Genomic DNA, 20,651 nt, shown 5'->3' with positions numbered 1-20,651 from the left:
TATGAAATGATTAAAATTGAAAAATAGAATGAGGCACAAGAAAAGAAAAGGGATAGGGGGGTTGAGCACGGGGCTCCAGCTGAGCGAGCGCGTGCGTGAGGCGGCACCGTCTCCGAGAGTCGACCCCGCGTCGGAGCCGAGCAGCGGGTCGCGCCGCACCTGGAGGGACGTGCCAGGGACGTGTCAGGGACGTGCCAGGGGACGTGTCAGTGACGTGTCAGGGACGCGTGTGAGGGGGAAAGCGGGGGGTGTGAGGGGCGCGCTCCTCCCTCCCGACGAGCACGCGCGCGAGGTAGCGCGGCAGCGGGTGGTCGATGTGTGCGAGGTGGATGCGCATGATTGCGGTGAGCGGCACGGCGAGCACGAGCCCGGGCACGCCCCAGATGGTGCCCCACATCATGAGGGAGAGGAGGACCACCACCGGGTGCAGGTCGAGCGAGTTGCCTGCGGGACACGTGCCGGACGCGTCGCGGACATGGCGCGGGTGGCCACGCGAGGCGGGAGGGTGTGCTGCCGAAGATGAGCGGCTCAAGGACGGACCCGACGGCGAGGTGGACCTGGAGTGTGGGGGGGGGGGGGAGTGTGGGGGGGGGGGGGGGGGGAATTGGGGAAGGAGGGGAGGAGAGGGAGCGCGGGCAGAGGGCGAGGGGCGAGGGGCGAGGGCAAGAGGGGGAGGGGCGCGCCCCCATCGGGAGTGCAAAGGAGAGGAAGACGGAGAGGGAGGTCTGTCCCGGGTCGAAAGCGGCGACGGGCAGCGGCAGCAGCGTGGCGACGACGGCGCCGATGTTCGGTATGAAGTTGAGGAGGAAAGCGAGGACGGCGAACAGGAGCCACAGCTCGAGGTTGATCGACCTGCCCGCACCGTGTGTGCGTGACCAGGCGGCCTGCGGACCGAGGACCGGCCGACGGCCGCGAGGGAGTGCGCACCAGAGGACGAGCGCGGTGAGCCCGCCGACCAGCAGAGAGAGGGAGACCTTCCCGCGGATGAAGGCGCGGGTGCGGTCGTCGACCTTGTGCAGCACGTCGTCCGCAGGCAGCCCGTCGCGCGCGTCCCTTCCGCAGGGGGCGAGGCGGGCCGGGGCGGTGGGGCGGTGGGGGGGAGGTGGGGGGGTGCGTGCGGCGTGTGGACTGTGCGGCGTGTGTGGTGTGAGGCGTGTGTGGTGTGGGGCGTGTGGTGTGTGCCCGCCTCCCCAGCATCAGGTAGATGGTGAAGTGTCTCGGAAGTGTCTCGGAAGTGTCTCGCCTCCCCAGCATCAGGTAGACGGTGAAGAGGAGGACGAGGAGCATGTTGGACAGGAGCGAGAGCATCCCTTCCACGACCGACATGACCAGGCCGGTGAGGGGGACCTGGCGAGGGGGAGGAGGGGAGGGGGGGGGGGGGCGGTCACTCCTCCCGCGGGCGGACAGAGGGGCGAGACCCACACAGCTTGCTGTGGGGAGGGAGCGCAGCAGCAGGGCGGCGGACGCGAGGGCGGGCTAGCAGCAGCAGCGCGGCAGGTGGCAGGTGGCAGAGAGAGACAGAGTCCCGGGCTCGCCGCGGAGCCGCCGCCCTAGAGTGAGGCATCGCGCCTGCCCGACCAGCTGGTGCAGCTTCTCGAGCCTGGAGGGGTCAAGCCATCTCACAGTGAAGCTAGCCGTGTGCGTGCCGGCGGTGTGCAGTCTCCCCGAGGCGCCTCAGCGGAGGGAGCGAGTCCAACTCGAGCCCGTCCAGCCAGGCGAGCACGCCGTCGATGAGCCGCCGCACCTGCGGGCGCACAAGTCCGGTGCAGCCGCCGCGCCCTTACCCCCGGGCCCCCTCCTCTCCTCCCTCCTCTCCCGGACGCGAGACGGCGCCTGCTCCGAGTACGTGTCGGCCCGAGCGGAGAAGGTGCGCAGCGAGTCCATGAGGAGCACTCCGATATAGCTGCACGCTAGCCCCGTGACGCCGAGCGTCACCAGCACCGCCAGCGGCCGCGGAAGCACCAGCCGGCAGAAGAGCTCCGAGAGGCAGCGCACGACAAGCGGCGCGTCGGGCTCGTGGACGGGCTGCGCGCAGAGCTCGACGCCGAAGCACCCCATCGGCCGGCGCGTGAGCAGATCGACCGGGAAGGCCAGCAGATACCTCGTCGCCGAGGCGAGCACCAGCGGCACCAGCACCGCTCGGAGGTAGGCCAGCGTGGCTCCGAGGACTGCGGCCGCCATTATGCAGAGCGCGAGCGTGCGGATGCGCTCCTCGACGCGGGTCTCCTCGATGGAGAGCGCTCCAAAGAGCGGGTGCGAACGCCGAGAGTGCATACGCTGAGGAAGATCTGCTGAATAGTTGTGGGGGACCATGGGTAGTGCCAGGCGCCGCTCCCGCCCTGGCCCTCCGGGTCGACGCTTTTTTTTCCTCATCGTAAAGTGGACTTCCGACAAACAAGCGTTTGTGTGCAGGAGGTTGCTATCATCCCGTCCAAGGCCCTCAAGAACAAGATTGCGGCTACACTACGGTACGCACCTCCCACACCACACACACCTGTACGCTGTAGAGAGAAGAAGGCATGAAGGCTCTCGGCACGGGAGGACCGGCTCCAGCTTCGGCTGAGGGCTGACAAGCTGCCGAGCCCAAATCACTGTGAGAGTTTTGTTTTGAGCTTCCGTGACGGCCCACGAGCCATCCGGACGCTGGTCGCTGCTACGGCCGCCAGCACGACATGACACGACACTCCCGCGTCCATCCAGATCGCCAGGGCGGCAGGGTGAACTCACCCATGGTCCATCTGGTCGCCTCGTCGCTGACTTCTATCTATGCACTATGCGCGAGGTGGTACCAAAGTAGCAGTAGCAGCGACACTAAGCATCGTCACCTTGGGTATTTGATCGCGGGGGCGGCCAACATTCGAGTGGCGGCCAAGGGGCGCCGCGCGCTCCTACCCTCCGTGCTCCGAGCCCCGGGGCGGCGCCCCGCGACGCCCCGCGAGACGAGCGCCGACCCAGCAGCCTGTCGCCATCCCGCCAAGACGGGCGAGCGTTGCCCTTAACGGAGACACAGCAGAGTGCAGAGACAGAACATCAATCAAAAAAAGGGATAGCTTCTGTTCGGTGTGCGTTTTGTGAACCAACGTGGGAACGACGCCCCCCCGCGGAGGCTGTGAACAAACATCGCCTCGTGCTCTCGCGCTTGCAGGCAGAGCTGCCCCTCTCGCCACCGCACGCGCCCCGCGCCACCCCACTCTCGACGCGAGAGGCCGTGCGTGGCTGTGCGGGCCGCGCCTTGCGCTCTGCGCGCCAGCCGCCAGCCGCCAGCCGCGGACGGCAGTCGCACGGGTCGACTGCCGGCATCAGACTGCCAGCGCTCTGCGCGCAGCGTCGGCGTGGATTTTCTTTGCGCACGCTGCCGTCTCAGGCTCCGCTCCCGGCCCCCCTCACAGGGTGCCATGTCTGAGGCCAAGAAGACGCCCAAGTTCCTCAAGGCTGGCAAGGTTGTGCTGCTGCTGAATGGTCGTATGGCCGGCAAGAAGGCGGTCATCGTCAAGACCTTTGACGACGGCACTGCTGACCGGCCGTACGGCCACTGCCTGGTCGCGGGCATCATGAAGTACCCCCTCAAGGTCACCAAGAAGATGTCGGAGAAGAAGAGGACGAAGCGCTCGCGGGTGCGCGCCGCCCAGTGCCCCGCAGACGCAGCAGGGCGAGGCGGGACGGCGCCGCTGCGGCTGCTCAGTCGTTGCAGCACGGCTCGCTGCTCGCCGCCCACCGGGATTGGCGGCAGCCTCGTGCGCTCTCCCGCGGGCCACTCGTCGTCGGAGTGCAGAGAAGCGGCGGTGGGTTGGGGGCGGCGGAAGCGGCGCTGCAGCCTCTGCACAGGGAGGGGGGGATTCTCCTCCAGCGCCCTTGCGATCTCCGCCCCCGCCCGGCCGACCGCCGCGCCGCGCCGCCCGCAGATCAAGCCCTTCATCAAGAGCGTCAACTACAACCACGTGATGCCGACCCGGTACACGATGGACGTCGACTTGAAGTCGGTCGTCACGGCGGACATTGTGGGCAGCAGCAACCCGACTGCTAGGCAGTCGTGCCGCAAGGAGGTGAAAAAGTCGCTGGAGGAGAAGTACGCCGCCTCGCTCGCGTCAGGCAAGAACAAGTGGTTCTTCCAGAAGCTGCGCTTCTGAGCCTTTTGCGATATGCAGCGCGTGTGTTGTTTTAGCGCGGCGCCGCGGCATCACACCCAGACCCCCCTCCTTGTGACTCCTGATGTGTCTTACAACCACATGTACGTAATGGGAAAAAAAAACTGTTCAAGTCTTAAAGGCAAAACACAACGCTCTGCGGTTGGTGCACCCCCCACACTGACACATTCCCCTCATCCCCTACCCTTGGCTGAGCACATCTACCTGCGAGCTAGCCTCTCCGCATTTTCTCTTCCGCAGTCATCCGCCCGCGCCGCGCGCCATCTCTGGGCGTCTAGTGCAGCCACTGACAGAGCTATTCCGAAGGAGTGGTCGACGCCTCGCCTAGAGTTCGGGTGGACTTGCGCACTGCTTAGCCCTGAGGGGGGAGTGTGTGTGAGGTGGTGTAATGTCGTCCCGTTTCAGGCGGCAGGTCAGGGGATTAGCCGGGAGGATTCGGCAGCTCAGCCGGGGGCTGAGCGTCTGCAGGCAGCCTTCCGCTCGCGCCGAAATTCACAGCCCTCCCGGGCCGACGGGGTGCTCCTTGGATCGGGCCCCGCTCCCCGCTTTTCCTGTACCTGGACTGTCCGGGTCAGGAGGGTGGGAGTATTGGGTGGGCGAGGGCAGTACATCTGGCGGGTGGGGATTGAGGGACAGCAAGAGGGCTGATTGGGGGGTCAATGGGCGCGCGGGCGGCGCTTCGTGGTCCTGGGCGAGCAGGGGCAGTGGTTAGGAGTCTTGGGCCTGGAGATATGAGGGTTGTCGAGATGTCATGCGAGAGCGGTAGGTGGGCGAAGGTAGCGCGGCTGGAGAGTGGTGTCCGAGGGACAATGATGAGTTGTCAGTTGGGGCGCGAGACGCGCGGGACAGTGTTGGAGGCGGCCAGTGAGATAGGGTTGGCTTTGAGCAGTGCAGCGAGTGTGTGGTCAAGCGTGGGAGCAGCGCGCGAGCACCGGATTTTTTTGCTGTGCGAGTCGAGTTCGTGGCCGGTGCGCGGGAACCTGGCTGAAAACCCGCGCATCCGGCCGGTTGTGCGACCGAGGTCGCCGATTGTACGACCGAGGTCGCAGAGCCTTGGCGACGCGACGCGCACGTCGCCAAGGAGTTCGTAAAATGTCCGAGGTTTTTTGTGTATGTACGTAATGGGGACTAAACTTAATTACAATAGCACCGCGCTGCGACCGCGCGCGACTCAAGTCTCAAGGCCACTCGCACTCCACGTGCACGATCTCTCCGACTCCGTCTCGCTCTCGGACCCGCCCGCCCCCTCGCGCGCGCTCTCTGACGGTCTCGCGGAGCTCTCGGGGCCCAACCGATGTGCACACACTTCAGTGCGCGGCCGTGATAAATGGGACAGCCGGCGCGGCGCGCAAAGCGTACGTGCCGCCGAGACGGATGTAGCCTGAGTCCCACATATGTCCGCACACTGAACGTCACCCCGTACAGTCTGTTGCGAGGGTGCACACTGTCCGCGCGGCCCAGGTGCGGGAATTCAGGTTATTGCAGAGGCTTGAGGCGCCTCGCCACCACAGAGAGCGGAGTCGGCGGCATTGCCGAGATGTAGGGCGGCCCAGCGGCCCGGCTCCGCACCTCCTCGCACCTGCGCAGCTGCGTCCGCAACGGCGGCGCGCGCTCCACGCCCTCCCAACGGCGGGAGAGCGGCGTGACCGCCCATACTGCGTAGCTGCAGTCGCTGTACTGTACGCGCACCGCCGCCGACAGATCGCCATCGCCCGCCGCGCGTGAGAGACGTCGGACTATGGCCGGCGCCGTCAATGGTGGTGCCCACGCCAGTGGCGCGCCCACTAGATCCCGCCGCGCTGCGAGCCGTGCAAGGAGAAGGAGCGCGCTGAGCGCAGTGGCGAGAAGCTGCGGGAAGACCGGCAAACGCAGAGCGCGCTGCCCGCCGCGGCTGCTCATCGCCGGCGCTTGCAAACGAGCACTACAGCAATCACACCACCCTGCACGGTCGTCGGCGTTCCTCCGTAAATACAGCAAAATGGCGCCCACCACGGCCGAGACCATGATCATCGTGCGCGCCCGCCCCCGATCCTCCTCCGCTGCACCTGGATAGCACCGCTCGCCACCGCTCGCCGCCGCCTCGCCTCGCTTCTTGACCGCCGCCATCGACGCCCGACCCCGATGTGTATCGCCGGCCAAGCCCCTTGCCGCCCTCACCGCCGCTTCCCCCGCCCCCGCTCCCCCGTCCCCGCCACCGCGATCCCCCTTTGATCCTTTGCCATAGATGAGCCTGTACATCCTCTCCAATAGACGTGCAGACAGGGTCGCCAGGTGAGAGCGAATGGCGCGGTTCACTCCTCGCACAACAGAGAGAGAGATGCGCTCTGCATGGTGGGACATAAAAGAGAGCGAGGACTTGGGCGAGTAGGCCGTGCGGTCGACGCTGCCGTGTCCGCTAACGCGCAACAACATTTTGGTACTGCTAACAATCTAACGCGCATAGATTCGCACTTCGAAGGTCGTAACAATGAAAAGTCAAAAGAGGCGGCGGGCTCGGTGTGGCGGCGGCGAGGGCGCCGGGAAGAGGCATGCCACGCAGAGCGCTCTGTTGCCAGCTAGCTGTCATCCACGCCCCGGCTCGCCTGCCGGGCCAAAAAGAAGAATTTTGAGCAAATAGCCCGATACCGATCATCCGGCCCGCTGGATGCGCTTCTCAGCTCCCCGGCCCTGGATGTGAGGTTACTGACTGCACTCCAAGTGCTCCAAGTGCGCCGCGCAAAATCCTGCTCGTGCAGGTGAATACCCTGCCCACGTTCCATCCCTCGTTTCCCTTCTCTGTTTTCCACTTTCTTTCCTGGATTGCTGACAGGGTTTTAGGTATATTGTTGGCCAATCAAGACACAGAGCTCACACAGAATCACAGCGGGAGGAAAGCTGACAGGGTTTGCACGGGGATCGGCTTCTTACACAGCCCTTCCCTGCAGCGAGCCCCCCCAACCCACCCGCGCCAGGTCCTGGGCGGCGAAGGGGTCACTCCCGACGAACCCTGGAACTAGCCGGGGCAGTCGGAGAACGGGCAACTCCGTGCACTGACGGTCGGCCGTCAGAAAACACGCCTGCGTGGACCGCGTCAGGGTGTGCAGCCATTGACGTAAAACACAAACGCTACCAGTTAGGGCGGGTGGAACGCAGTACGTGAGTGCGTCTCAGGGCCTACGTTGTATAGCGTACAATGTACATGTGAGGTATCTCTATCATTTAATTCTAATTACTGATAAAACACAGGGACGTAAAGATAAAAGAAAGAAAGAAATCGGACAGCCCAAGGGAGGGAGGGGAGCCGACGGCACGCCGCCACCACACAGGGATTTTTAAGGACGAGAGGGGTGTGATGCGCTAGCCGTCGCCCACCCCCCCTCCAAGGCGTCCGCCTCTTCCTATATCTTCGCAGTCTCTCCGCCGATTCTCGCTGCAGCCTTCATGCCACCTCGCGGTCGTCCCACTCTCGTCATTCTCTCTCTTGTATCGCTTCTTCCTCTGTCGCGTCGCTCTCCTCTGCCTCGTCCTGCGACGCCGCCGCCTGCCGGTCCCTTGCTCTCGCTTCTTCTCTCGCCTTTCGTCGCAGCTCTGCCCTCCTCGCGGCATATTTTGGCCCCTCGCTCGAGTTCGCGATTCAAAATTCTTTTTTAGCGACCGCTCGCCCAGCGGTCGCCCCGGCGTTCTTGTCGCGGTTCTTGCTGCGCCAGCCACCACCTCCATGGGCGCTCAACGCCGCGCGCTCCGCGGCGTTCGCCGTGCACCACGACCGCAGAAGCAGCCACCAGCGGCTTGCCCGTCAGACATAGGCACAGCGGCGCAGAGCAACGCGGAGGCGAACTTCTGGAAAACATTTTGGGAGAATGTGCACGCCAACCCGCTGCAGCGCAACCTAGCCGTGGTTGGCCTGTTTTTCGGCTCATGCGCCGTGCTGCAGTTTCAGGATTGCAAGCGTACGGTCGAGGCGCGGCTAGCGGAGCTGCCCCCGGAAGTCCAACAGTCATGGCGCGAAGGGACCTACAAACCTCCCTCGGAAGGCGGCGGCTGACCGACCGGGGCCCAGAGACTGTATCGTTAGCTGTCGTTTGTGCCGAAGGGCAGGAGGTGGGCGGGTGGAGCGTCGGCCGTATGGCTGTCCCAGGCCCTGAGGGTCTCGGGGACCAGTGCCGATAGGGGTGTATGTGTCTCGCGGCGCGCTATAGACCGCAGTTTTAATGCACATCTAATAGACGTAACCGCACCAGCATCGAAAACACACGTAACGCGCTTTCGGACGTACGCGCTGGCATGCGCATGTGGGAGGCGCGCGGGTTGTGCGTGTGCGCGGGCCGCGGCGACGCCGACGGGCGAACGCACAGCCGCACAGGGCCGGCCGCTCGCCCCAGCGCATCAGCCTCGTGTAATGGCATAGCGAGGAGTGCGACGACTCGTTCATTCATTCAGAGCTCGCTCAGAGTCGCTCGTCCGGGAGCTAAGTCTCCTTCTCAATGTCACTCACCTCAAGGCCACGCTGCTGGTGCTGCTGCTGCAGGGTTGCCCTTGGGCTCGAGGTGGCTGAGCGGGATTTGAGACAGGTCGGCGGGCGGCTCGACGAATGGGATCAGCGACCTCTCGGCCGGCTGCTCCGCTGCTGCAAGGTTAGGCTCCAGGTGGCTGAGCGGGATTTGAGACAGGTCGGCGGGCGGCTCGACGAATGGGATCAGCGACCTCTCGGCCGGCTGCTCCGCTGCTGCAAGGTTAGGCTCCAGGTGGCTGAGCGGGATTTGAGACAGGTCGGCGGGCGGCTCGACGAATGGGATCAGCGACCTCTCGGCCGGCTGCTCCGCTGCTGCAAGGTTAGGCTCCAGGTGGCTGAGCGGGATTTGAGACAGGTCGGCGGGCGGCTCGACGAATGGGATCAGCGACCTCTCGGCCGGCTGCTCCGCTGCTGCAAGGTTAGGCTCCAGGTGGCTGAGCGGGATTTGAGACAGGTCGGCGGGCGGCTCGACGAATGGGATCAGCGACCGCGGAATCGGCGCAGCGAGTAGGCAACAGAGGACGCTCGCGAGCATGTTGCTGCTGACTAGGACGCACGACGACGCGACAAGTCCCAAGGAAGGGCGAAAAAGGAGCGCCATGTTTCTTATAGGCGTCTCGCAGCGGCGTATTCTCGTATTATCTTCAAGTAGTTGCGTGGGGGCGGTACGTATTCTCGTATCAGTAGCTAGTGTCGTGTCCACTAGCTCCGAGTAGAGAGAGGGTGCGTTCTGCTGCTAGGGGAAACCCGGAGCGCGGTACTAACCCTCGGAGACCCGTGTTATGGCCCTGCGACCGCGCACCCCCCAGGGCTAGGGCTCTCTTGCCCGCAACCCGATCCCAATCATCCGGCCCGCTGGGTGCGCTTCACTCAGCTCCCCGGCCCTGGATGTGCGGTTGATGACTGCACTCCAACCAAGTGCTCCAAGTGCTCTGGCGCCGCCTTTTTCGGTGTACGTACTATCTCTCGGTGTACTTTTAGCTTACTGGGAGAAAAGGGAGAGGGGGTTGTGTTCTCTAGGCCCCTAAGGGCCCTACGCGCGGCGTGAGAGCTCGGAAGCGAGCTTTGCACGGCGATCGAGGATGGCGCGGTTCACCCTAGGGTTCACCCCCTTCACCGAAGCAATGGAGATGCGTTCCGCGTGGTGTGACACAAATGAGAGGCGGGAGTGGGGAGGGTACGCGGTGCGGTCAACGCCCGAGCGTTGTGAGCCTTGCGCGCAAGGCGGTTGATCTTTGCAACTGCAGGCGGCGAGTATAGAAGCCGCCGCCGAATGTCTCGTGGAGAAGCAGGTCTCTCTCTCTCGGTGTATGTGGCTCTTACGTACATTCCCGTAGGAGGACTCCTTTGTGTGTTTTGCGAGAGGGGCCTTTTGTTTTTTGTGTGCCGTTCAGCGTTCACCCCTCCTAGGACGGATCTTCCTTGGTTGGTTGGCCTATACGGTCCGAGGTATACGCCTTCTTTCTTTCTTTATTTCTTGGCACACTTGAAATGGTCTGTCCGCACAATTCTCGTGCACGTTCCTTCGTTCCTGTCACTGGCGGGCTGTCACCTCACCCGTCGCCGTCGCTCGGAAATTCCGTCCGGCTTCGAAGATCGAAGTGAGTTTTCGACACAGTTTTGTCGGGAGTGACCGCTTCCGGAGCCAGGCAGGCCGAAACGGGGAAGATTCCTATGTGGATCGCTTGTCATGTGAGAGAGTGCGTTGTGGTTCTTGGAGTGCGTTCGCTCTTTCACGGCTGTATGGAGGTTCGCTTGTGCATCTCGCTTCTGTCTGCAGAGCTCGCTGCTCCTCCGGCCTCGCCGCTCGATGTCGCTCTTCCTCTGTGCCACCGCCGTGAGCGGCTACACCCTCGGCGCCGGCGGCGCACTACAGGGCCGCGTTGCCACGCAGAGCCGCTTCTCGGAGGCCTCGCGCGTCGCTGCGGAGCCGCTGATGGGCATGTCCGTCGACCTGACCGGAAAGACGGCGTTTGTTGCTGGCGTGGCTGACTCCACCGGCTACGGATGGGCCATCTGCAAGGTGCACCGCGCTTCACCGCGTTCCGTTTCGCGGAGGGGTCGCCCTCTCCGCCTCGTGGGAGGAAGCCTCACACTGCTTGGGACCCCCACTCACCGCCAGCGCCTCGACGTGATCTGGACTGAGCCAGGGTCGGTTCTCCCTCCTGCGGCAGGCGCTCGCCAACGCCGGCTGCAAGATCACCGTCGGCACCTGGCCGCCCGTGCTCGGCATCTTCCAAAAGTCGCTCGCCTCGGGCAAGTTTGACGAGGCCGCCGTCGCCGCCGCCGCCGCCGCCGCCGCCGCCGCCTCGTCGACAACCCCTCACCCGCCGCCTCGCTGTGTCGTCAGGACATGATTCTGGACGACGGCTCCAAGATGGTGATTGAGAAGATCTACCCTCTCGACGCTGTCTTCGACACCAAGGCGGACGTGCCCGAGGACGTCCTCTCCAACAAGCGGCGCGCGGGGCCCCTCTCCCTCGCTGCTCTTCCACAGCACCAGAGACGCCATCGCCACGACACACTCCGCCACGAGCCGCGACAGCCGTCGGGCCCGTCCTAGGTACGCTGGCCTCGACGGCTTCTCCATCGAGGAGACTGCCGAGGCTGTCAAGGCCGACTACGGCACGACCCGCCCCTCTGACCCGCCGCCGGCCGTGAGCGGCGTCTCTTCACACGCCCTGGCGGCGGATAGGCAAGATCGACATCCTGGTCCACTCCCTCGCCAACGGGCCCGAGGTGCAGAAGCCGCTGCTGGAGACGTCGCGCGCGGGCTACCTCGCCGCCGCCTCCGCCTCCTCGTACTCGCTCGTCTCGCTCGTGTCGAAGTTTGGGCCGATCATGAATGAGGGCGGCTCGGTCCTCTCGCTCACGTACATCGCTTCGGAGAAGGCGGGACGCACGCCGCGGGCACGCCGACACGTGTGTGTGCTCGCCCCTGCACGACCCGCCCACGACCCGTCCTCAGGTGATCCCGGGGTACGGCGGAGGCATGTCCTCTGCCAAGGCGGCGCTCGAGAGCGACACGCGCGAGACCGCCGCGCGAGACGCTTCCCCGCGAGGGCTTGCCCGAGGCTGGCGGAGCCTGTGCCTAGGCGCGTGCTCGCGTGGGAGGCGGGCCGCAAGTACAACATCGCCGTCAACACCATCTCCGCCGGCCCGCTCAAGTCGCGCGCCGCTTCCGCCATCTCCAAGAGCGACAAGAAGTCCTTCATCGAGGTCGGCATCGACTATTGCAAGGCGAACGCGCCGCTCGCCAAGGACCTCTACTCGGACGACGTCGGCCAGACCGCGTGCTGCCTGCTCTCCCCGCTCTTCGGCGCCGTGACGGGCGTCACGCTCTACGTCGACAACGGCATGCACGCGATGGGCATGATTCAGGACAAGGCAGTCGCCCAGTGCCAGGACTGAGGGGCGCCGGCGGGGCGAGGCTTGACGAGAGGGCGCCGGCTCTCGGAGGGTGCATGCGTGGGTGGGCGGGAGGGGAGGGGGCTGCGGGATGGGGGGGGGGGGGGGGGGGAGCCTCGCGAGGAAGCCCCGAAGAGGGGCCCTGCGGAGAAACGCCTGTGAAGCTGTGAGACATGATGTGTGCTTGCGAAATGCTATAGCCGCCTGGCGCCTCGGGTGGCAAATGGGGTCGTCCATCTCTCGTACACACACGATCACACCCTTCGCGCCTAGCTTCGCGCACATCGTCTCGTCCGTGTGAGATGTTACCCTCTTCGGTCTTCGCACTCGAGCTAATGTCTAAAACGTAAATAAATCGGAAAAATAAAAACGGACACCTCTTACTTCCTCTTCCTCTACTGTGAGATGGGTAAAAAGGAACAGGTCCCCTTCTAAAAGACTAAAATGTAAAAACGAAATAAAAAGCAATCAATATATATCGGTAAACAAAAGGCCTCTCCAGTCTCTCTCGCGCGAAAAGGAGATGTGTGCGTTTTACGCCGCGGCCCGCGGCCGACCGCGACCCCCGTACGGGCGCGCGGGTCCGGGGGCAACCGGGGAGAGAGCTGAGTTGCTCTCTCTGGAGCCATCTCCACAGGTATAGACAAACCGCACTCAGGCGCGACGGCCGACGCCGCACTCACTGATTGTGACTCAAGTCATGAGAGGCATCTTTACAAATCGACCTCGGCTGGCCGTCGCCGCCGCCCCCTGCCGCGCCGCCGCCGCCTGCCCCTGCCGCCGCCGCCGCCGCCACCTCCGCCGCCGCCGCCGCCACCTCCGCCGCCGTCCCCCTTGGCGGCGGCTCGCTGCGCCTCCCTCACGCGCAGATGCAGAATGGCCATCGCGGTGTTGAAGGGGAAGAGGAAGTACTTTCGCTTCACCTCCGCGAGCCGCGTCTGCATCCTCGCAACCTCGGCGGGCGGGATGGCGCGCAGCAGCTGCGGCAGCTGGCTCACCTGGCTCTGCCGGATCCGGACCGAGAAGCGGCGCCAGTCGAGCACGCTGCAAAAGGGGAGGGTCACCTCGTCGTCGACGATCACCTACGGGAAGGCCCCGGGCAAGCTCAGGCACATCTCGCGCCAGACGCGTCCCCTCGTCGTCGACGGCCACCGGGATCGACCCGAAGAAGATCGCCTCCGCCAGACGGAACGAGTGGAGCCCGTTGCCCGCAGGCGCGACAGAGAAGACGGAGGAGAGCATCAGCGTCTTGTAGTCCCAGTGCTGCGCGCTGCGGCGGCCTCCTCCGTTGGTGCACACCATGATGAGGTCGCGCCTGATTAATTAACTAATTAACGATGAGCCATTAATTAAAGAGCACGCCATGGTGAGGTCGCGCCCGTTGTGCAGCTTGGCGAGCTGTGGGCGGCGCGAGCTGCTCTGGCACACGCCCTTGAAGGAGGCGAGCAGGCTGCGCCGGCCGCGCGCCGCCGCCAGCTCGGCGGGCGAGACGCGCGCCGCCTCTCCTGTGGGGGGGGGGGAGCGAGTCCGAGGGCTCACGAGTCCGAGGGCCCACGGGGCGAGTGGGGGGAGGCTGCGAGTGGGGGGAGGCTGGGCGGCGGGCGAGTGCGGGGTCTCTCCATTCGGGAGCAGCGGCGCGGGCAGGTCGAAGCCGGGGCGGTAGTCGGAGAGGCGCATCGACGTCTTGAGGAAGAGAGCCTTGGGAAGGAGCGGCAGGGGGGGGGGAGGGGGGACAGAGCCGTGTGCGGGCGGGGGTGGCGGGGGTGGCGGGGAGGGGTGGCGGGGAGGGGTGGCGGGGAGGGGTGGCGGGGAGGGTGGGGAGGAGGGGGAGGGGTGGCGGGGGGGGGGGGGGGGAGGGGCCGGGGGCGGGGAGGAAGAACTTGCCCCCTCGGGGCCGGACTTGATTGGGGGGGGGTCCATGTAGTCCCAAAAGATGTGGTTGTGGCCGGTGCCGCGCCACGATGGCATCGCCCGCAGCCGCGAGTGCGTCGCCGGGTCGCAGACGTCCCACTCGCAGTTGATGTTGACAGTGGGGATGACGAGGCAGGCGCCCTCCGCCTATAGGAAGGTGCAGAGAAGGTTCGTGGAAGGCGCCTGCAGGGGTGACGAGGCAAGCGCCCCTCCGCCTCGTCCGTCACGCCAGCGCGCAGCGTCTGCCGCATGCACGTCGGCCACCGCTCCATGTCGTGCGTCGCCGGCTTTGGCGTGTCGATGTACAGCCGCAGCGCCGACGCCTCCGTCTCTCCGGCTCGCGGCTGGCAGCGCTCGAGGTCGAAGCACGTCTGCAGCGTGCACCTGCGGTCAAGGGGGGGGAGGGTTGGCACACCGGGAGGGCGGGTGTGGGCACAGGGGGGGGAAGGCGCAGGGGGCTGGCTCCGTGCGTGGCGGCTGTGCATCAGTCCAGAGTTGGCGGGAAGAGGTCCGATCTGGCGGGAAGAGGCGGAGCGGCGTGTGCGGGAGTGCTCCGGGCAGAGGGGCGGCGCCACCTGCCGTTGTCGGGCGGCGGCTGCACGGGCGTGTCGCGGTAGCACCACTCCTCTTGCGGCAAGCCGAGCCCGCCTGGGCCGACCGGGAGGTCGTCGAAGGAGAGCGAGAGCGGCGCGTCGATGGGCACCGCCGCGCTGCCGTTTGCCTCAAACGCGTAGCCCTCGCACGCCGGCGGCGGCAGCGGCATGAAGACCTGCGCCGACACGATTGATGATGAGAATAGATTGACGGTGGCAATCCTACGGCGGCGGCAGGACGGCCTGAAGCGACTTGAGCGTCGCCCACGTTTTGTCGCGGTTGACGTCGACCGAGACGCAGTGGCCAAGCGAGCGGCACTTGGCCTGCGCGCGCTCGCAGCTGCGCCCATCGCACTTGATCTGGCACCCGCCGTCGCGTGGTGACTCATCGAAGGTGCACTGAAAGTCACTGCCTGCACCGAGGCCCGTCTCTCGCAGCGCAGCCGCGAGGTCGGGTCGCCGGCTAAGTGTGCGGAGGAGCAGCGTCGTGTCGAAGGCGCTCAGGCCGAGAGAGCTCGAGTTCAGTATCTCACGGAAACGCGGCGCGTCCCGCCTCAGGTATGTGAGCAGCTCAATATGCCGGAGTTTGCTAAAGCTTAGCCCAGCGCGCTCGAGCACCTCCCAATCATAGTGACGGCTGTGCAGCTCGCGTACCAGCGCTTCCGAGGTGGCCAGGCCGATGCTGGCCATTGGGCCGCCTCTCTCGAGGTTCTCGAGGTGGATATCCTTTGGCCGCGTTGGGTAGCGAGGTGTGCGCGATCGCAGGGCCGCCTCGATTAAAGAATTCACTGGGAAAAAGAGAAACAAAAAACCCACATTAAGTAGCTTGGATGGGCGGCAGGAGTGGGGGCGGTATGGTTCTTGCACTTGTGCAAGATTGGGCGTCTTCTGCCGCAGTCCCTTTGATGGGAGGCCCCAGGGTGGGGGCCACCTCGAACCCCCGGCCAGGGATTCGAGCGGAGGGTGCCCCGGATTCATCTATCCGTTGGGCCCCGGTACATTCATTAGAACTGATCACTTTGCGCAGCAGCCGTCCCTTCGCCGACTGGACGGCAGTGCGCTGCGTTGTCGCTCTGTCGAGCACGCTCTCGTGCCTCGTTGTTGTGACACGGGAGTAGAGTCGAGAGGTAGCCCTCGACGAGACGACCGGCGCCGCGATGCCAGACCTCACTGCCGCCGAGCTCAGCATTCCGGCCGAGCAGCACCCCGATCCCGCAAAGCCACTGGTGATACCCGTCGACTCAACAGTGGTAGGCTCTACCCTGCGCTTCATTCCGTGGTCTGTGGTGGGCAATCCGGCCCTCCTCCAGCTGCCCCCTCCTCCTCCGGGGATGCAACCGTCGTGGGTCCAGATTCCGCAGTGGGTCGCCATCAGTGCGCTGCTCGCCTTCAGTGAGCCCGAGCCCGCTGTGGCCACCCACTTTGACAGGCTCAGCGTCTTGCGGCTGGCCGTATTGGCCGCGGCCTGGCGCCGCATCCTCGGTGCCTTGTCCGACCTCGGCGTTTTCAGCACGGTGCACGTGGATGAGGATGCGTTCCGTACGGTGTGCATCCAGGCTCTGCACTCCCGCCAAATCCCGGTGCCCGAGCTCTATCTGCAGTGGGGCGATTTGGGGTACTCCGAGGCTATCGTGCCCTTGGGACCAGCGCCATCTGCAGAAGCGAAGGCCGTCGACTTCTTGCAGTACGCGACGGTCGGGGCTCTTTGCGACCCTACGGCCGACGTCCCGTTCGCAGCCCTGTCTGACATGACCCGCTGCTTGGGGCCCGTCTTCACGGCGGCGGCGCGCGTCGATCCCATGGGGAGCGCCGTCGTGGGGGCTGCCTCGCTCGCCGCCGCCGCTGGTCACATCACTCCGCGAGCGAGCGATGGGCATCCCGCCCTGCTCTCTCGGCATGTGCTCAGCATGTTGAAGACTACCCGCGCAAGTTTCCCGGCCTGCCTGAGGACCAACTCCTTTCAGAACTACTCTGCGGAGGTTGAGACTCGCGCCGAGTATGTGGGCGGGACCGCCGCGGCGCGCGACCGAGTGGCCGAGCAGCGTTGCTCGCGCGCTATTGCAGCCAAGGCGCCGACGCTCGACTCCCTGCTCCGTGCGCTGCCTCGGCCAACGCCCCCGTCGCCGCCCGCGCCTGGCGCGACCGCCTTAAGCGCGGGCGGCCCGTGACTTTGCTCCATCAAACGGGACAAGGCAAAAACACAGTTGCACAGATACATGCCGGCGGCGCGACTCCCCCCCGCAGATCGCCCTCAGTGGGGGAGACCGCGACACCGGTGACGGAGCGCAGTTGGGAGTGTCTTCGGCTCACGCCAGGGCGCTCGTTGCTCCTCCGTCTCTTTGTATCTTCCATACTGCGTTTATCAGAAGACGTATGGTTCTTGCACTTGTGCAAGATTGGGCGTCTTCTGCCGCAGTCCCTTTGATGGGAGGCCCCAGGGTGGGGGCCACCTCGAACCCCCGGCCAGGGATTCGAGCGGAGGGTGCCCCGGATTCATCTATCCGTTGGGCCCCGGTACATTCATTAGAACTGATCACTTTGCGCAGCAGCCGTCCCTTCGCCGACTGGACGGCAGTGCGCTGCGTTGTCGCTCTGTCGAGCACGCTCTCGTGCCTCGTTGTTGTGACCCACCCTGTCCCACCCGTGTGTGATCAGTGTCTACGGAGGGAGTGTCTTCGGCTCACGCCAGGGCGCTCGTTGCTCCTCCGTCTCTTTGTATCTTCCATACTGCGTTTATCAGAAGACGAGTGGTTACGCCCGGGCGCCGGAAAACGTACGAGCTCGTACGTTCTCGTACGACTGACCTGCCTGGTACTGACTGAGGCGGTGCGACGTTGTGGGTGCGAGGATTGGTGTGACGGGCTACCGACTTGCTGATGCAGCGTCTGCTCTCGGTCATCCCTGCCTTCAAGACCGCACAGCCTCAGCCATGCCCATGCCCTCTGTCGCCAGACTTTGACGGCGACGGCTTCTTTCGCCTTGCCGATGCAGTGTATGTCGCAGAAGTGTGGGCGGGGAAGCAGGAGTGGGGAGACACGCCAGATGCTACGCCGTGCAGGAGTGGCGACTTTGATGGCGACGGCTTCTTTCGCCTTGCCGACGCTGTTTTTGCGGCAGAAGTGTGGGCAGGGAAGAAGAGCTTCTGCCCTGGGGGCCCTGGGCGCGCAGAGCCACCAGGTGGCGGCACAGAGCGTCCCCCGCCACCAGACAGGCCAGCGCAGCCTCGGCCACAAGATATGCCGGAGCGGCCTCAATCAGAAGATATGCCGGAGAGGCCTAAGCCGCCAGACAGGCCGCAGTTGCCATCAACAACGAGACCAACTCTCTCAGACTGCGAGCGCTTCAAGCGAGAGTGTGAAGGAAGGAATTGCGTTTCAACGTGCAATACCAACGCGCAGGGCTCCTCCAGGTCGTGCACTTGCTCCTCCTCCTCCACCTCCACCTCCTCCTCCTCGACCTCCTCCTCCTCCTCGACTTCCTCCTCCTCCTCCTCCTCCTCGACCTCCTCGTCGTCGTTATCATCGTCGAGCGGCGATTACATGCTGCCAGATCTAGCGGACGACTACGCACTGCCAGTCACAACGTCGCCATCCCCATCGGACTCTCTTGGATGAAATATCACATGCACTCTGTGTGAACATAAATAAAACAAAGAGTTGGAAAAATAAACAAATAAACAAAATAAAAACGGACACCTTTACTAGGAGATGGGTAAAATGGAACAGGTCCCCGCCCGTGCGATCTTTGTGCAGGGTTCTATGTGGGTGGTCGGCGACTAGCCGGGGTGAACATAAAAAGTCAGAGGTTTATCTCTCTCTCTCAAGAGAAGAAAAACTCGCTTTTATCGCGCCCAGGGGAAGAAACAGCAAACACCGTCGCTCACCGTCAAACCGAATCCTCACTTTAACTCCCCTCAAATTCACCCATGCGGATGGGGAACACCGCCTCAACCGCAGCCCCAATGCAGCGCCGCGCCCTTAAAGCACTTTGGAGGCCGCTGCAATAGACAAATCCAAATGAGAGGCACGTTCGCCGCTGTCCCCGACACCTCGGAGCTCGGTTCTGTCTTAAGTTTTTTCTATACACTATACGGTACTTCTCGCACTTGACAATCCACTCCTCGTACACACGCTACATAGAAAGCAAGGCTGCCACTCAACCTGTGCGTGGACACACGCACACTTGTACAGAATGTACACACCAGTCGCGCGCCAGCTCATGCACAAAAAGACCGCGACACGCTGGAGAACGAGACGACGCTCTCGGCTCTCGATCTCGTCGAGATTATACACGGCGCGGGGTAAGCGCGGGGCCGACCCTATAGTCCCTACACAATCCTATTCCCGCCCTGGCGCGCTTCAGGCGGCTACGACGTGGGCACAACATGCGGCGAGGCTAGCATGACGCACCCGGGGATTGGCCAGTCCGCTAGAGCGGACTGTCAAAGGACAGGTTTCCCCGGGAAGCGCCTCGCCGTGCTACGCAGGCTGCCTAGCCGCGGGAGCCCCGCGACGCAGCGGCCCGCGTCGACCTCGCCTCGCACGGCGGTGGAGGCATCGCCCGTGCGGCAGGTGGCCCCGGCGACGCCTTGCTCTCCGCCGCAACGGAAGCGGCCCGCTTGGCCTCGCCCTTGCCCACACGGAGCAGGTTGCGGTAGTCGGCGAGGGCCTGGCGGTACTCCTCCTCCTCGAGGTCCTCCTCGTCGCCGTCGTCGTGCACGACCCGGAAGAGCGCGCCGTCCTCCCCGTCCGGCGGCAGCCACTTTGCCACCGTGGCGAGGACCGGCCCGCGCGGGAAGGTTCGCACGACGCGCCGGCCGACAGCGGCGTGGTCGGTGCGCATCGCCCGCTCCTGCTGCACCAAGCTGTACAGCTCGCGCGCCTCCTCCAGCTCCTCCTCCTCGAGGTCCTCCTCGTCGCCGTCGTCGTGCACGACTCGGAAGAGCGCGCCGTCCTCCTCGTCGGCCGGCAGCCATCGCGTGACCTCTCCCAGCACCACCGACCCGCTGTGCCGCACCGCAACGCGGGCACCGAGGAGCGGGTGGCCCTCTGTGCGCATCTGCGCGAGCATCGCGAGGAGCGCCGCCCGCTCCCTCTCCTCCGCGGCCTCGTCCTCCTCTGCCTCCTCGTCCTCCTCTGCCTCCTCCTCCTCTGCCTCCCCCTCCTCTCCCTCCTCCTCCTCTCCCTCCTCCTCTGGCAACGCCGCAATCTCCTCCCGTGCCGCCTCCTTCTTCTCCTCCCGTGCCGCTGCCTCCTCGGCCACCGGCGCCTCGCACGGCGCGCACACGATCCGGATGGCGCTGCGCCGAGCAGCGCGGGCCGCGCGTCCCGCAGTCGAGTTCGGCGGCTCCTCCTCGTCCGAGCGGCGGTGCACGGGCACGTAGTCCTCGGAGTCGCTCTCCTCGCCGGAGGAGCCTCGGTCCTCGTAGGCGACGCGCTGGCGGCTCACGCGCGCGCGCCCCACCGCGTGGCAGGTGCACGGCCCGAAGTGGAAGTCGGGCAGCGAGCAGCCCGGCGTCGCGCAGAGTCCTCGCGTGGTGGGGAGGGGCAGCTCGGTGCCGAGCTGCAACGCGCGCAAGGCCATGCGTGCGCGCTTGCTGGCACGCTGCGATCGCCCAGAGCGGCATGCTGCGCGGAAGCGGGTTGCGGCGCTGCGCTGGCCTGCCTCATCCCGCGACTGCCGGCGCTCCTCCTCCCTCGCAGTTGCCCGCGCCCTCGCCGCAGCCACCCGCTGCTCTCGCGCCTGCTCCGCCCTCTCCCGTGCCGCAGCGACGCGCTTGAGGTGGGCTTCCGCGGCCGCAGCGCGGCGCAGCGTGGCGATCCCAGCCTGCTCCACTTCGCGGAGCCGCCTCGCCACCTCAGCAGCCCGCGCCTTCTCCTTTTGCGCCTGCCTGCGGGCCTGGCGCTGCGCCTCAGCCCGCTCGCGCTGCGCCTCGGCCCGCTCGCGCTCGATGCGAAGCCGCTGATGCGCCTCCTTGGCCTTTGTCTCGAGGAGCGCAGACCGCGACGAGCTCGGCCGAGCTACCTTCTTTGCTGCCCTCACCTTCTTTGCCGCCGACTTGCGCTTGAAGGGGGAGATGAGAACGCTATCGACGAGACCGAG

The 20,651-nt window shown here is 65.3% G+C and overlaps 5 protein-coding genes across 5 annotated transcripts in view; 3 read left to right on the top strand and 2 right to left on the bottom strand.

Annotated features, from left to right (window-relative positions):
* Positions 1-1,326, bottom strand: part of EMIHUDRAFT_201200 (hypothetical protein) — a gene marked incomplete at both ends in the record, with an annotated part of 1,894 nt that extends 568 nt beyond the window's left edge. The window contains 6 exons of the mRNA XM_005789277.1: positions 108-159; positions 284-444; positions 476-527; positions 714-852; positions 928-1,010; positions 1,264-1,326. Coding sequence (XP_005789334.1) covers positions 108-159; positions 284-444; positions 476-527; positions 714-852; positions 928-1,010; positions 1,264-1,326 — 550 coding nt within the window. The remainder of the gene's footprint in view (positions 1-107; positions 160-283; positions 445-475; positions 528-713; positions 853-927; positions 1,011-1,263) is intronic.
* A 2,060-nt stretch (positions 1,327-3,386) lies between these two features.
* On the top strand, positions 3,387-6,073 carry EMIHUDRAFT_433742 (hypothetical protein). Its single transcript, XM_005789276.1, has 3 exons — positions 3,387-3,614; positions 3,903-4,228; positions 5,257-6,073. The coding sequence occupies exons 1-2, from the start codon at positions 3,396-3,398 to the stop codon at positions 4,125-4,127; spliced, it is 444 nt and encodes a 147-aa protein (XP_005789333.1). The 5' UTR covers positions 3,387-3,395; the 3' UTR covers positions 4,128-4,228; positions 5,257-6,073.
* Positions 6,074-8,620: 2,547 nt separating this feature from the next.
* EMIHUDRAFT_98292 (hypothetical protein) lies at positions 8,621-9,172 on the bottom strand (the record flags this gene model as incomplete). The annotated part of the gene is made up of 1 exon (XM_005789275.1): positions 8,621-9,172. The coding sequence occupies one exon, from the start codon at positions 9,170-9,172 to the stop codon at positions 8,621-8,623; it is 552 nt and encodes a 183-aa protein (XP_005789332.1).
* Positions 9,173-10,447: 1,275 nt separating this feature from the next.
* EMIHUDRAFT_462385 (hypothetical protein) lies at positions 10,448-12,105 on the top strand (the record flags this gene model as incomplete). Its single annotated transcript, XM_005789274.1, has 7 exons — positions 10,448-10,660; positions 10,812-10,913; positions 10,988-11,097; positions 11,201-11,262; positions 11,333-11,529; positions 11,606-11,664; positions 11,733-12,105. 7 exons carry the CDS (start codon positions 10,448-10,450, stop codon positions 12,046-12,048), a joined length of 1,059 nt encoding a protein of 352 aa, XP_005789331.1. The 3' UTR covers positions 12,049-12,105.
* A 3,601-nt stretch (positions 12,106-15,706) lies between these two features.
* Positions 15,707-16,717, top strand: EMIHUDRAFT_201192 (hypothetical protein; the record flags this gene model as incomplete). Its single annotated transcript, XM_005789273.1, has 1 exon — positions 15,707-16,717. One exon carries the CDS (start codon positions 15,707-15,709, stop codon positions 16,715-16,717), a length of 1,011 nt encoding a protein of 336 aa, XP_005789330.1.
* Positions 16,718-20,651: the final 3,934 nt, after the last annotated feature.

The sequence above is a fragment of the Emiliania huxleyi genome (assembly GCF_000372725.1).
Source record: "Emiliania huxleyi CCMP1516 chromosome Unknown EMIHUscaffold_13, whole genome shotgun sequence".
NCBI lineage: Eukaryota > Haptophyta > Isochrysidales > Noelaerhabdaceae > Emiliania > Emiliania huxleyi.
This window is presented reverse-complemented; position numbering and strand designations above follow the sequence as displayed.

Excerpts from the sequence above, each read along its gene's own strand:
- EMIHUDRAFT_433742 (XM_005789276.1), top strand. The coding sequence starts at position 3,396 with ATGTCTGAGGCCAAGAAGACGCCCAAGTTCCTCAAGGCTGGCAAGGTT. Across the intron at positions 3,615-3,902 it reads AGAGGACGAAGCGCTCGCGG|ATCAAGCCCTTCATCAAGAG; the intron begins GTGCGCGCCGCC and ends CGCCGCCCGCAG.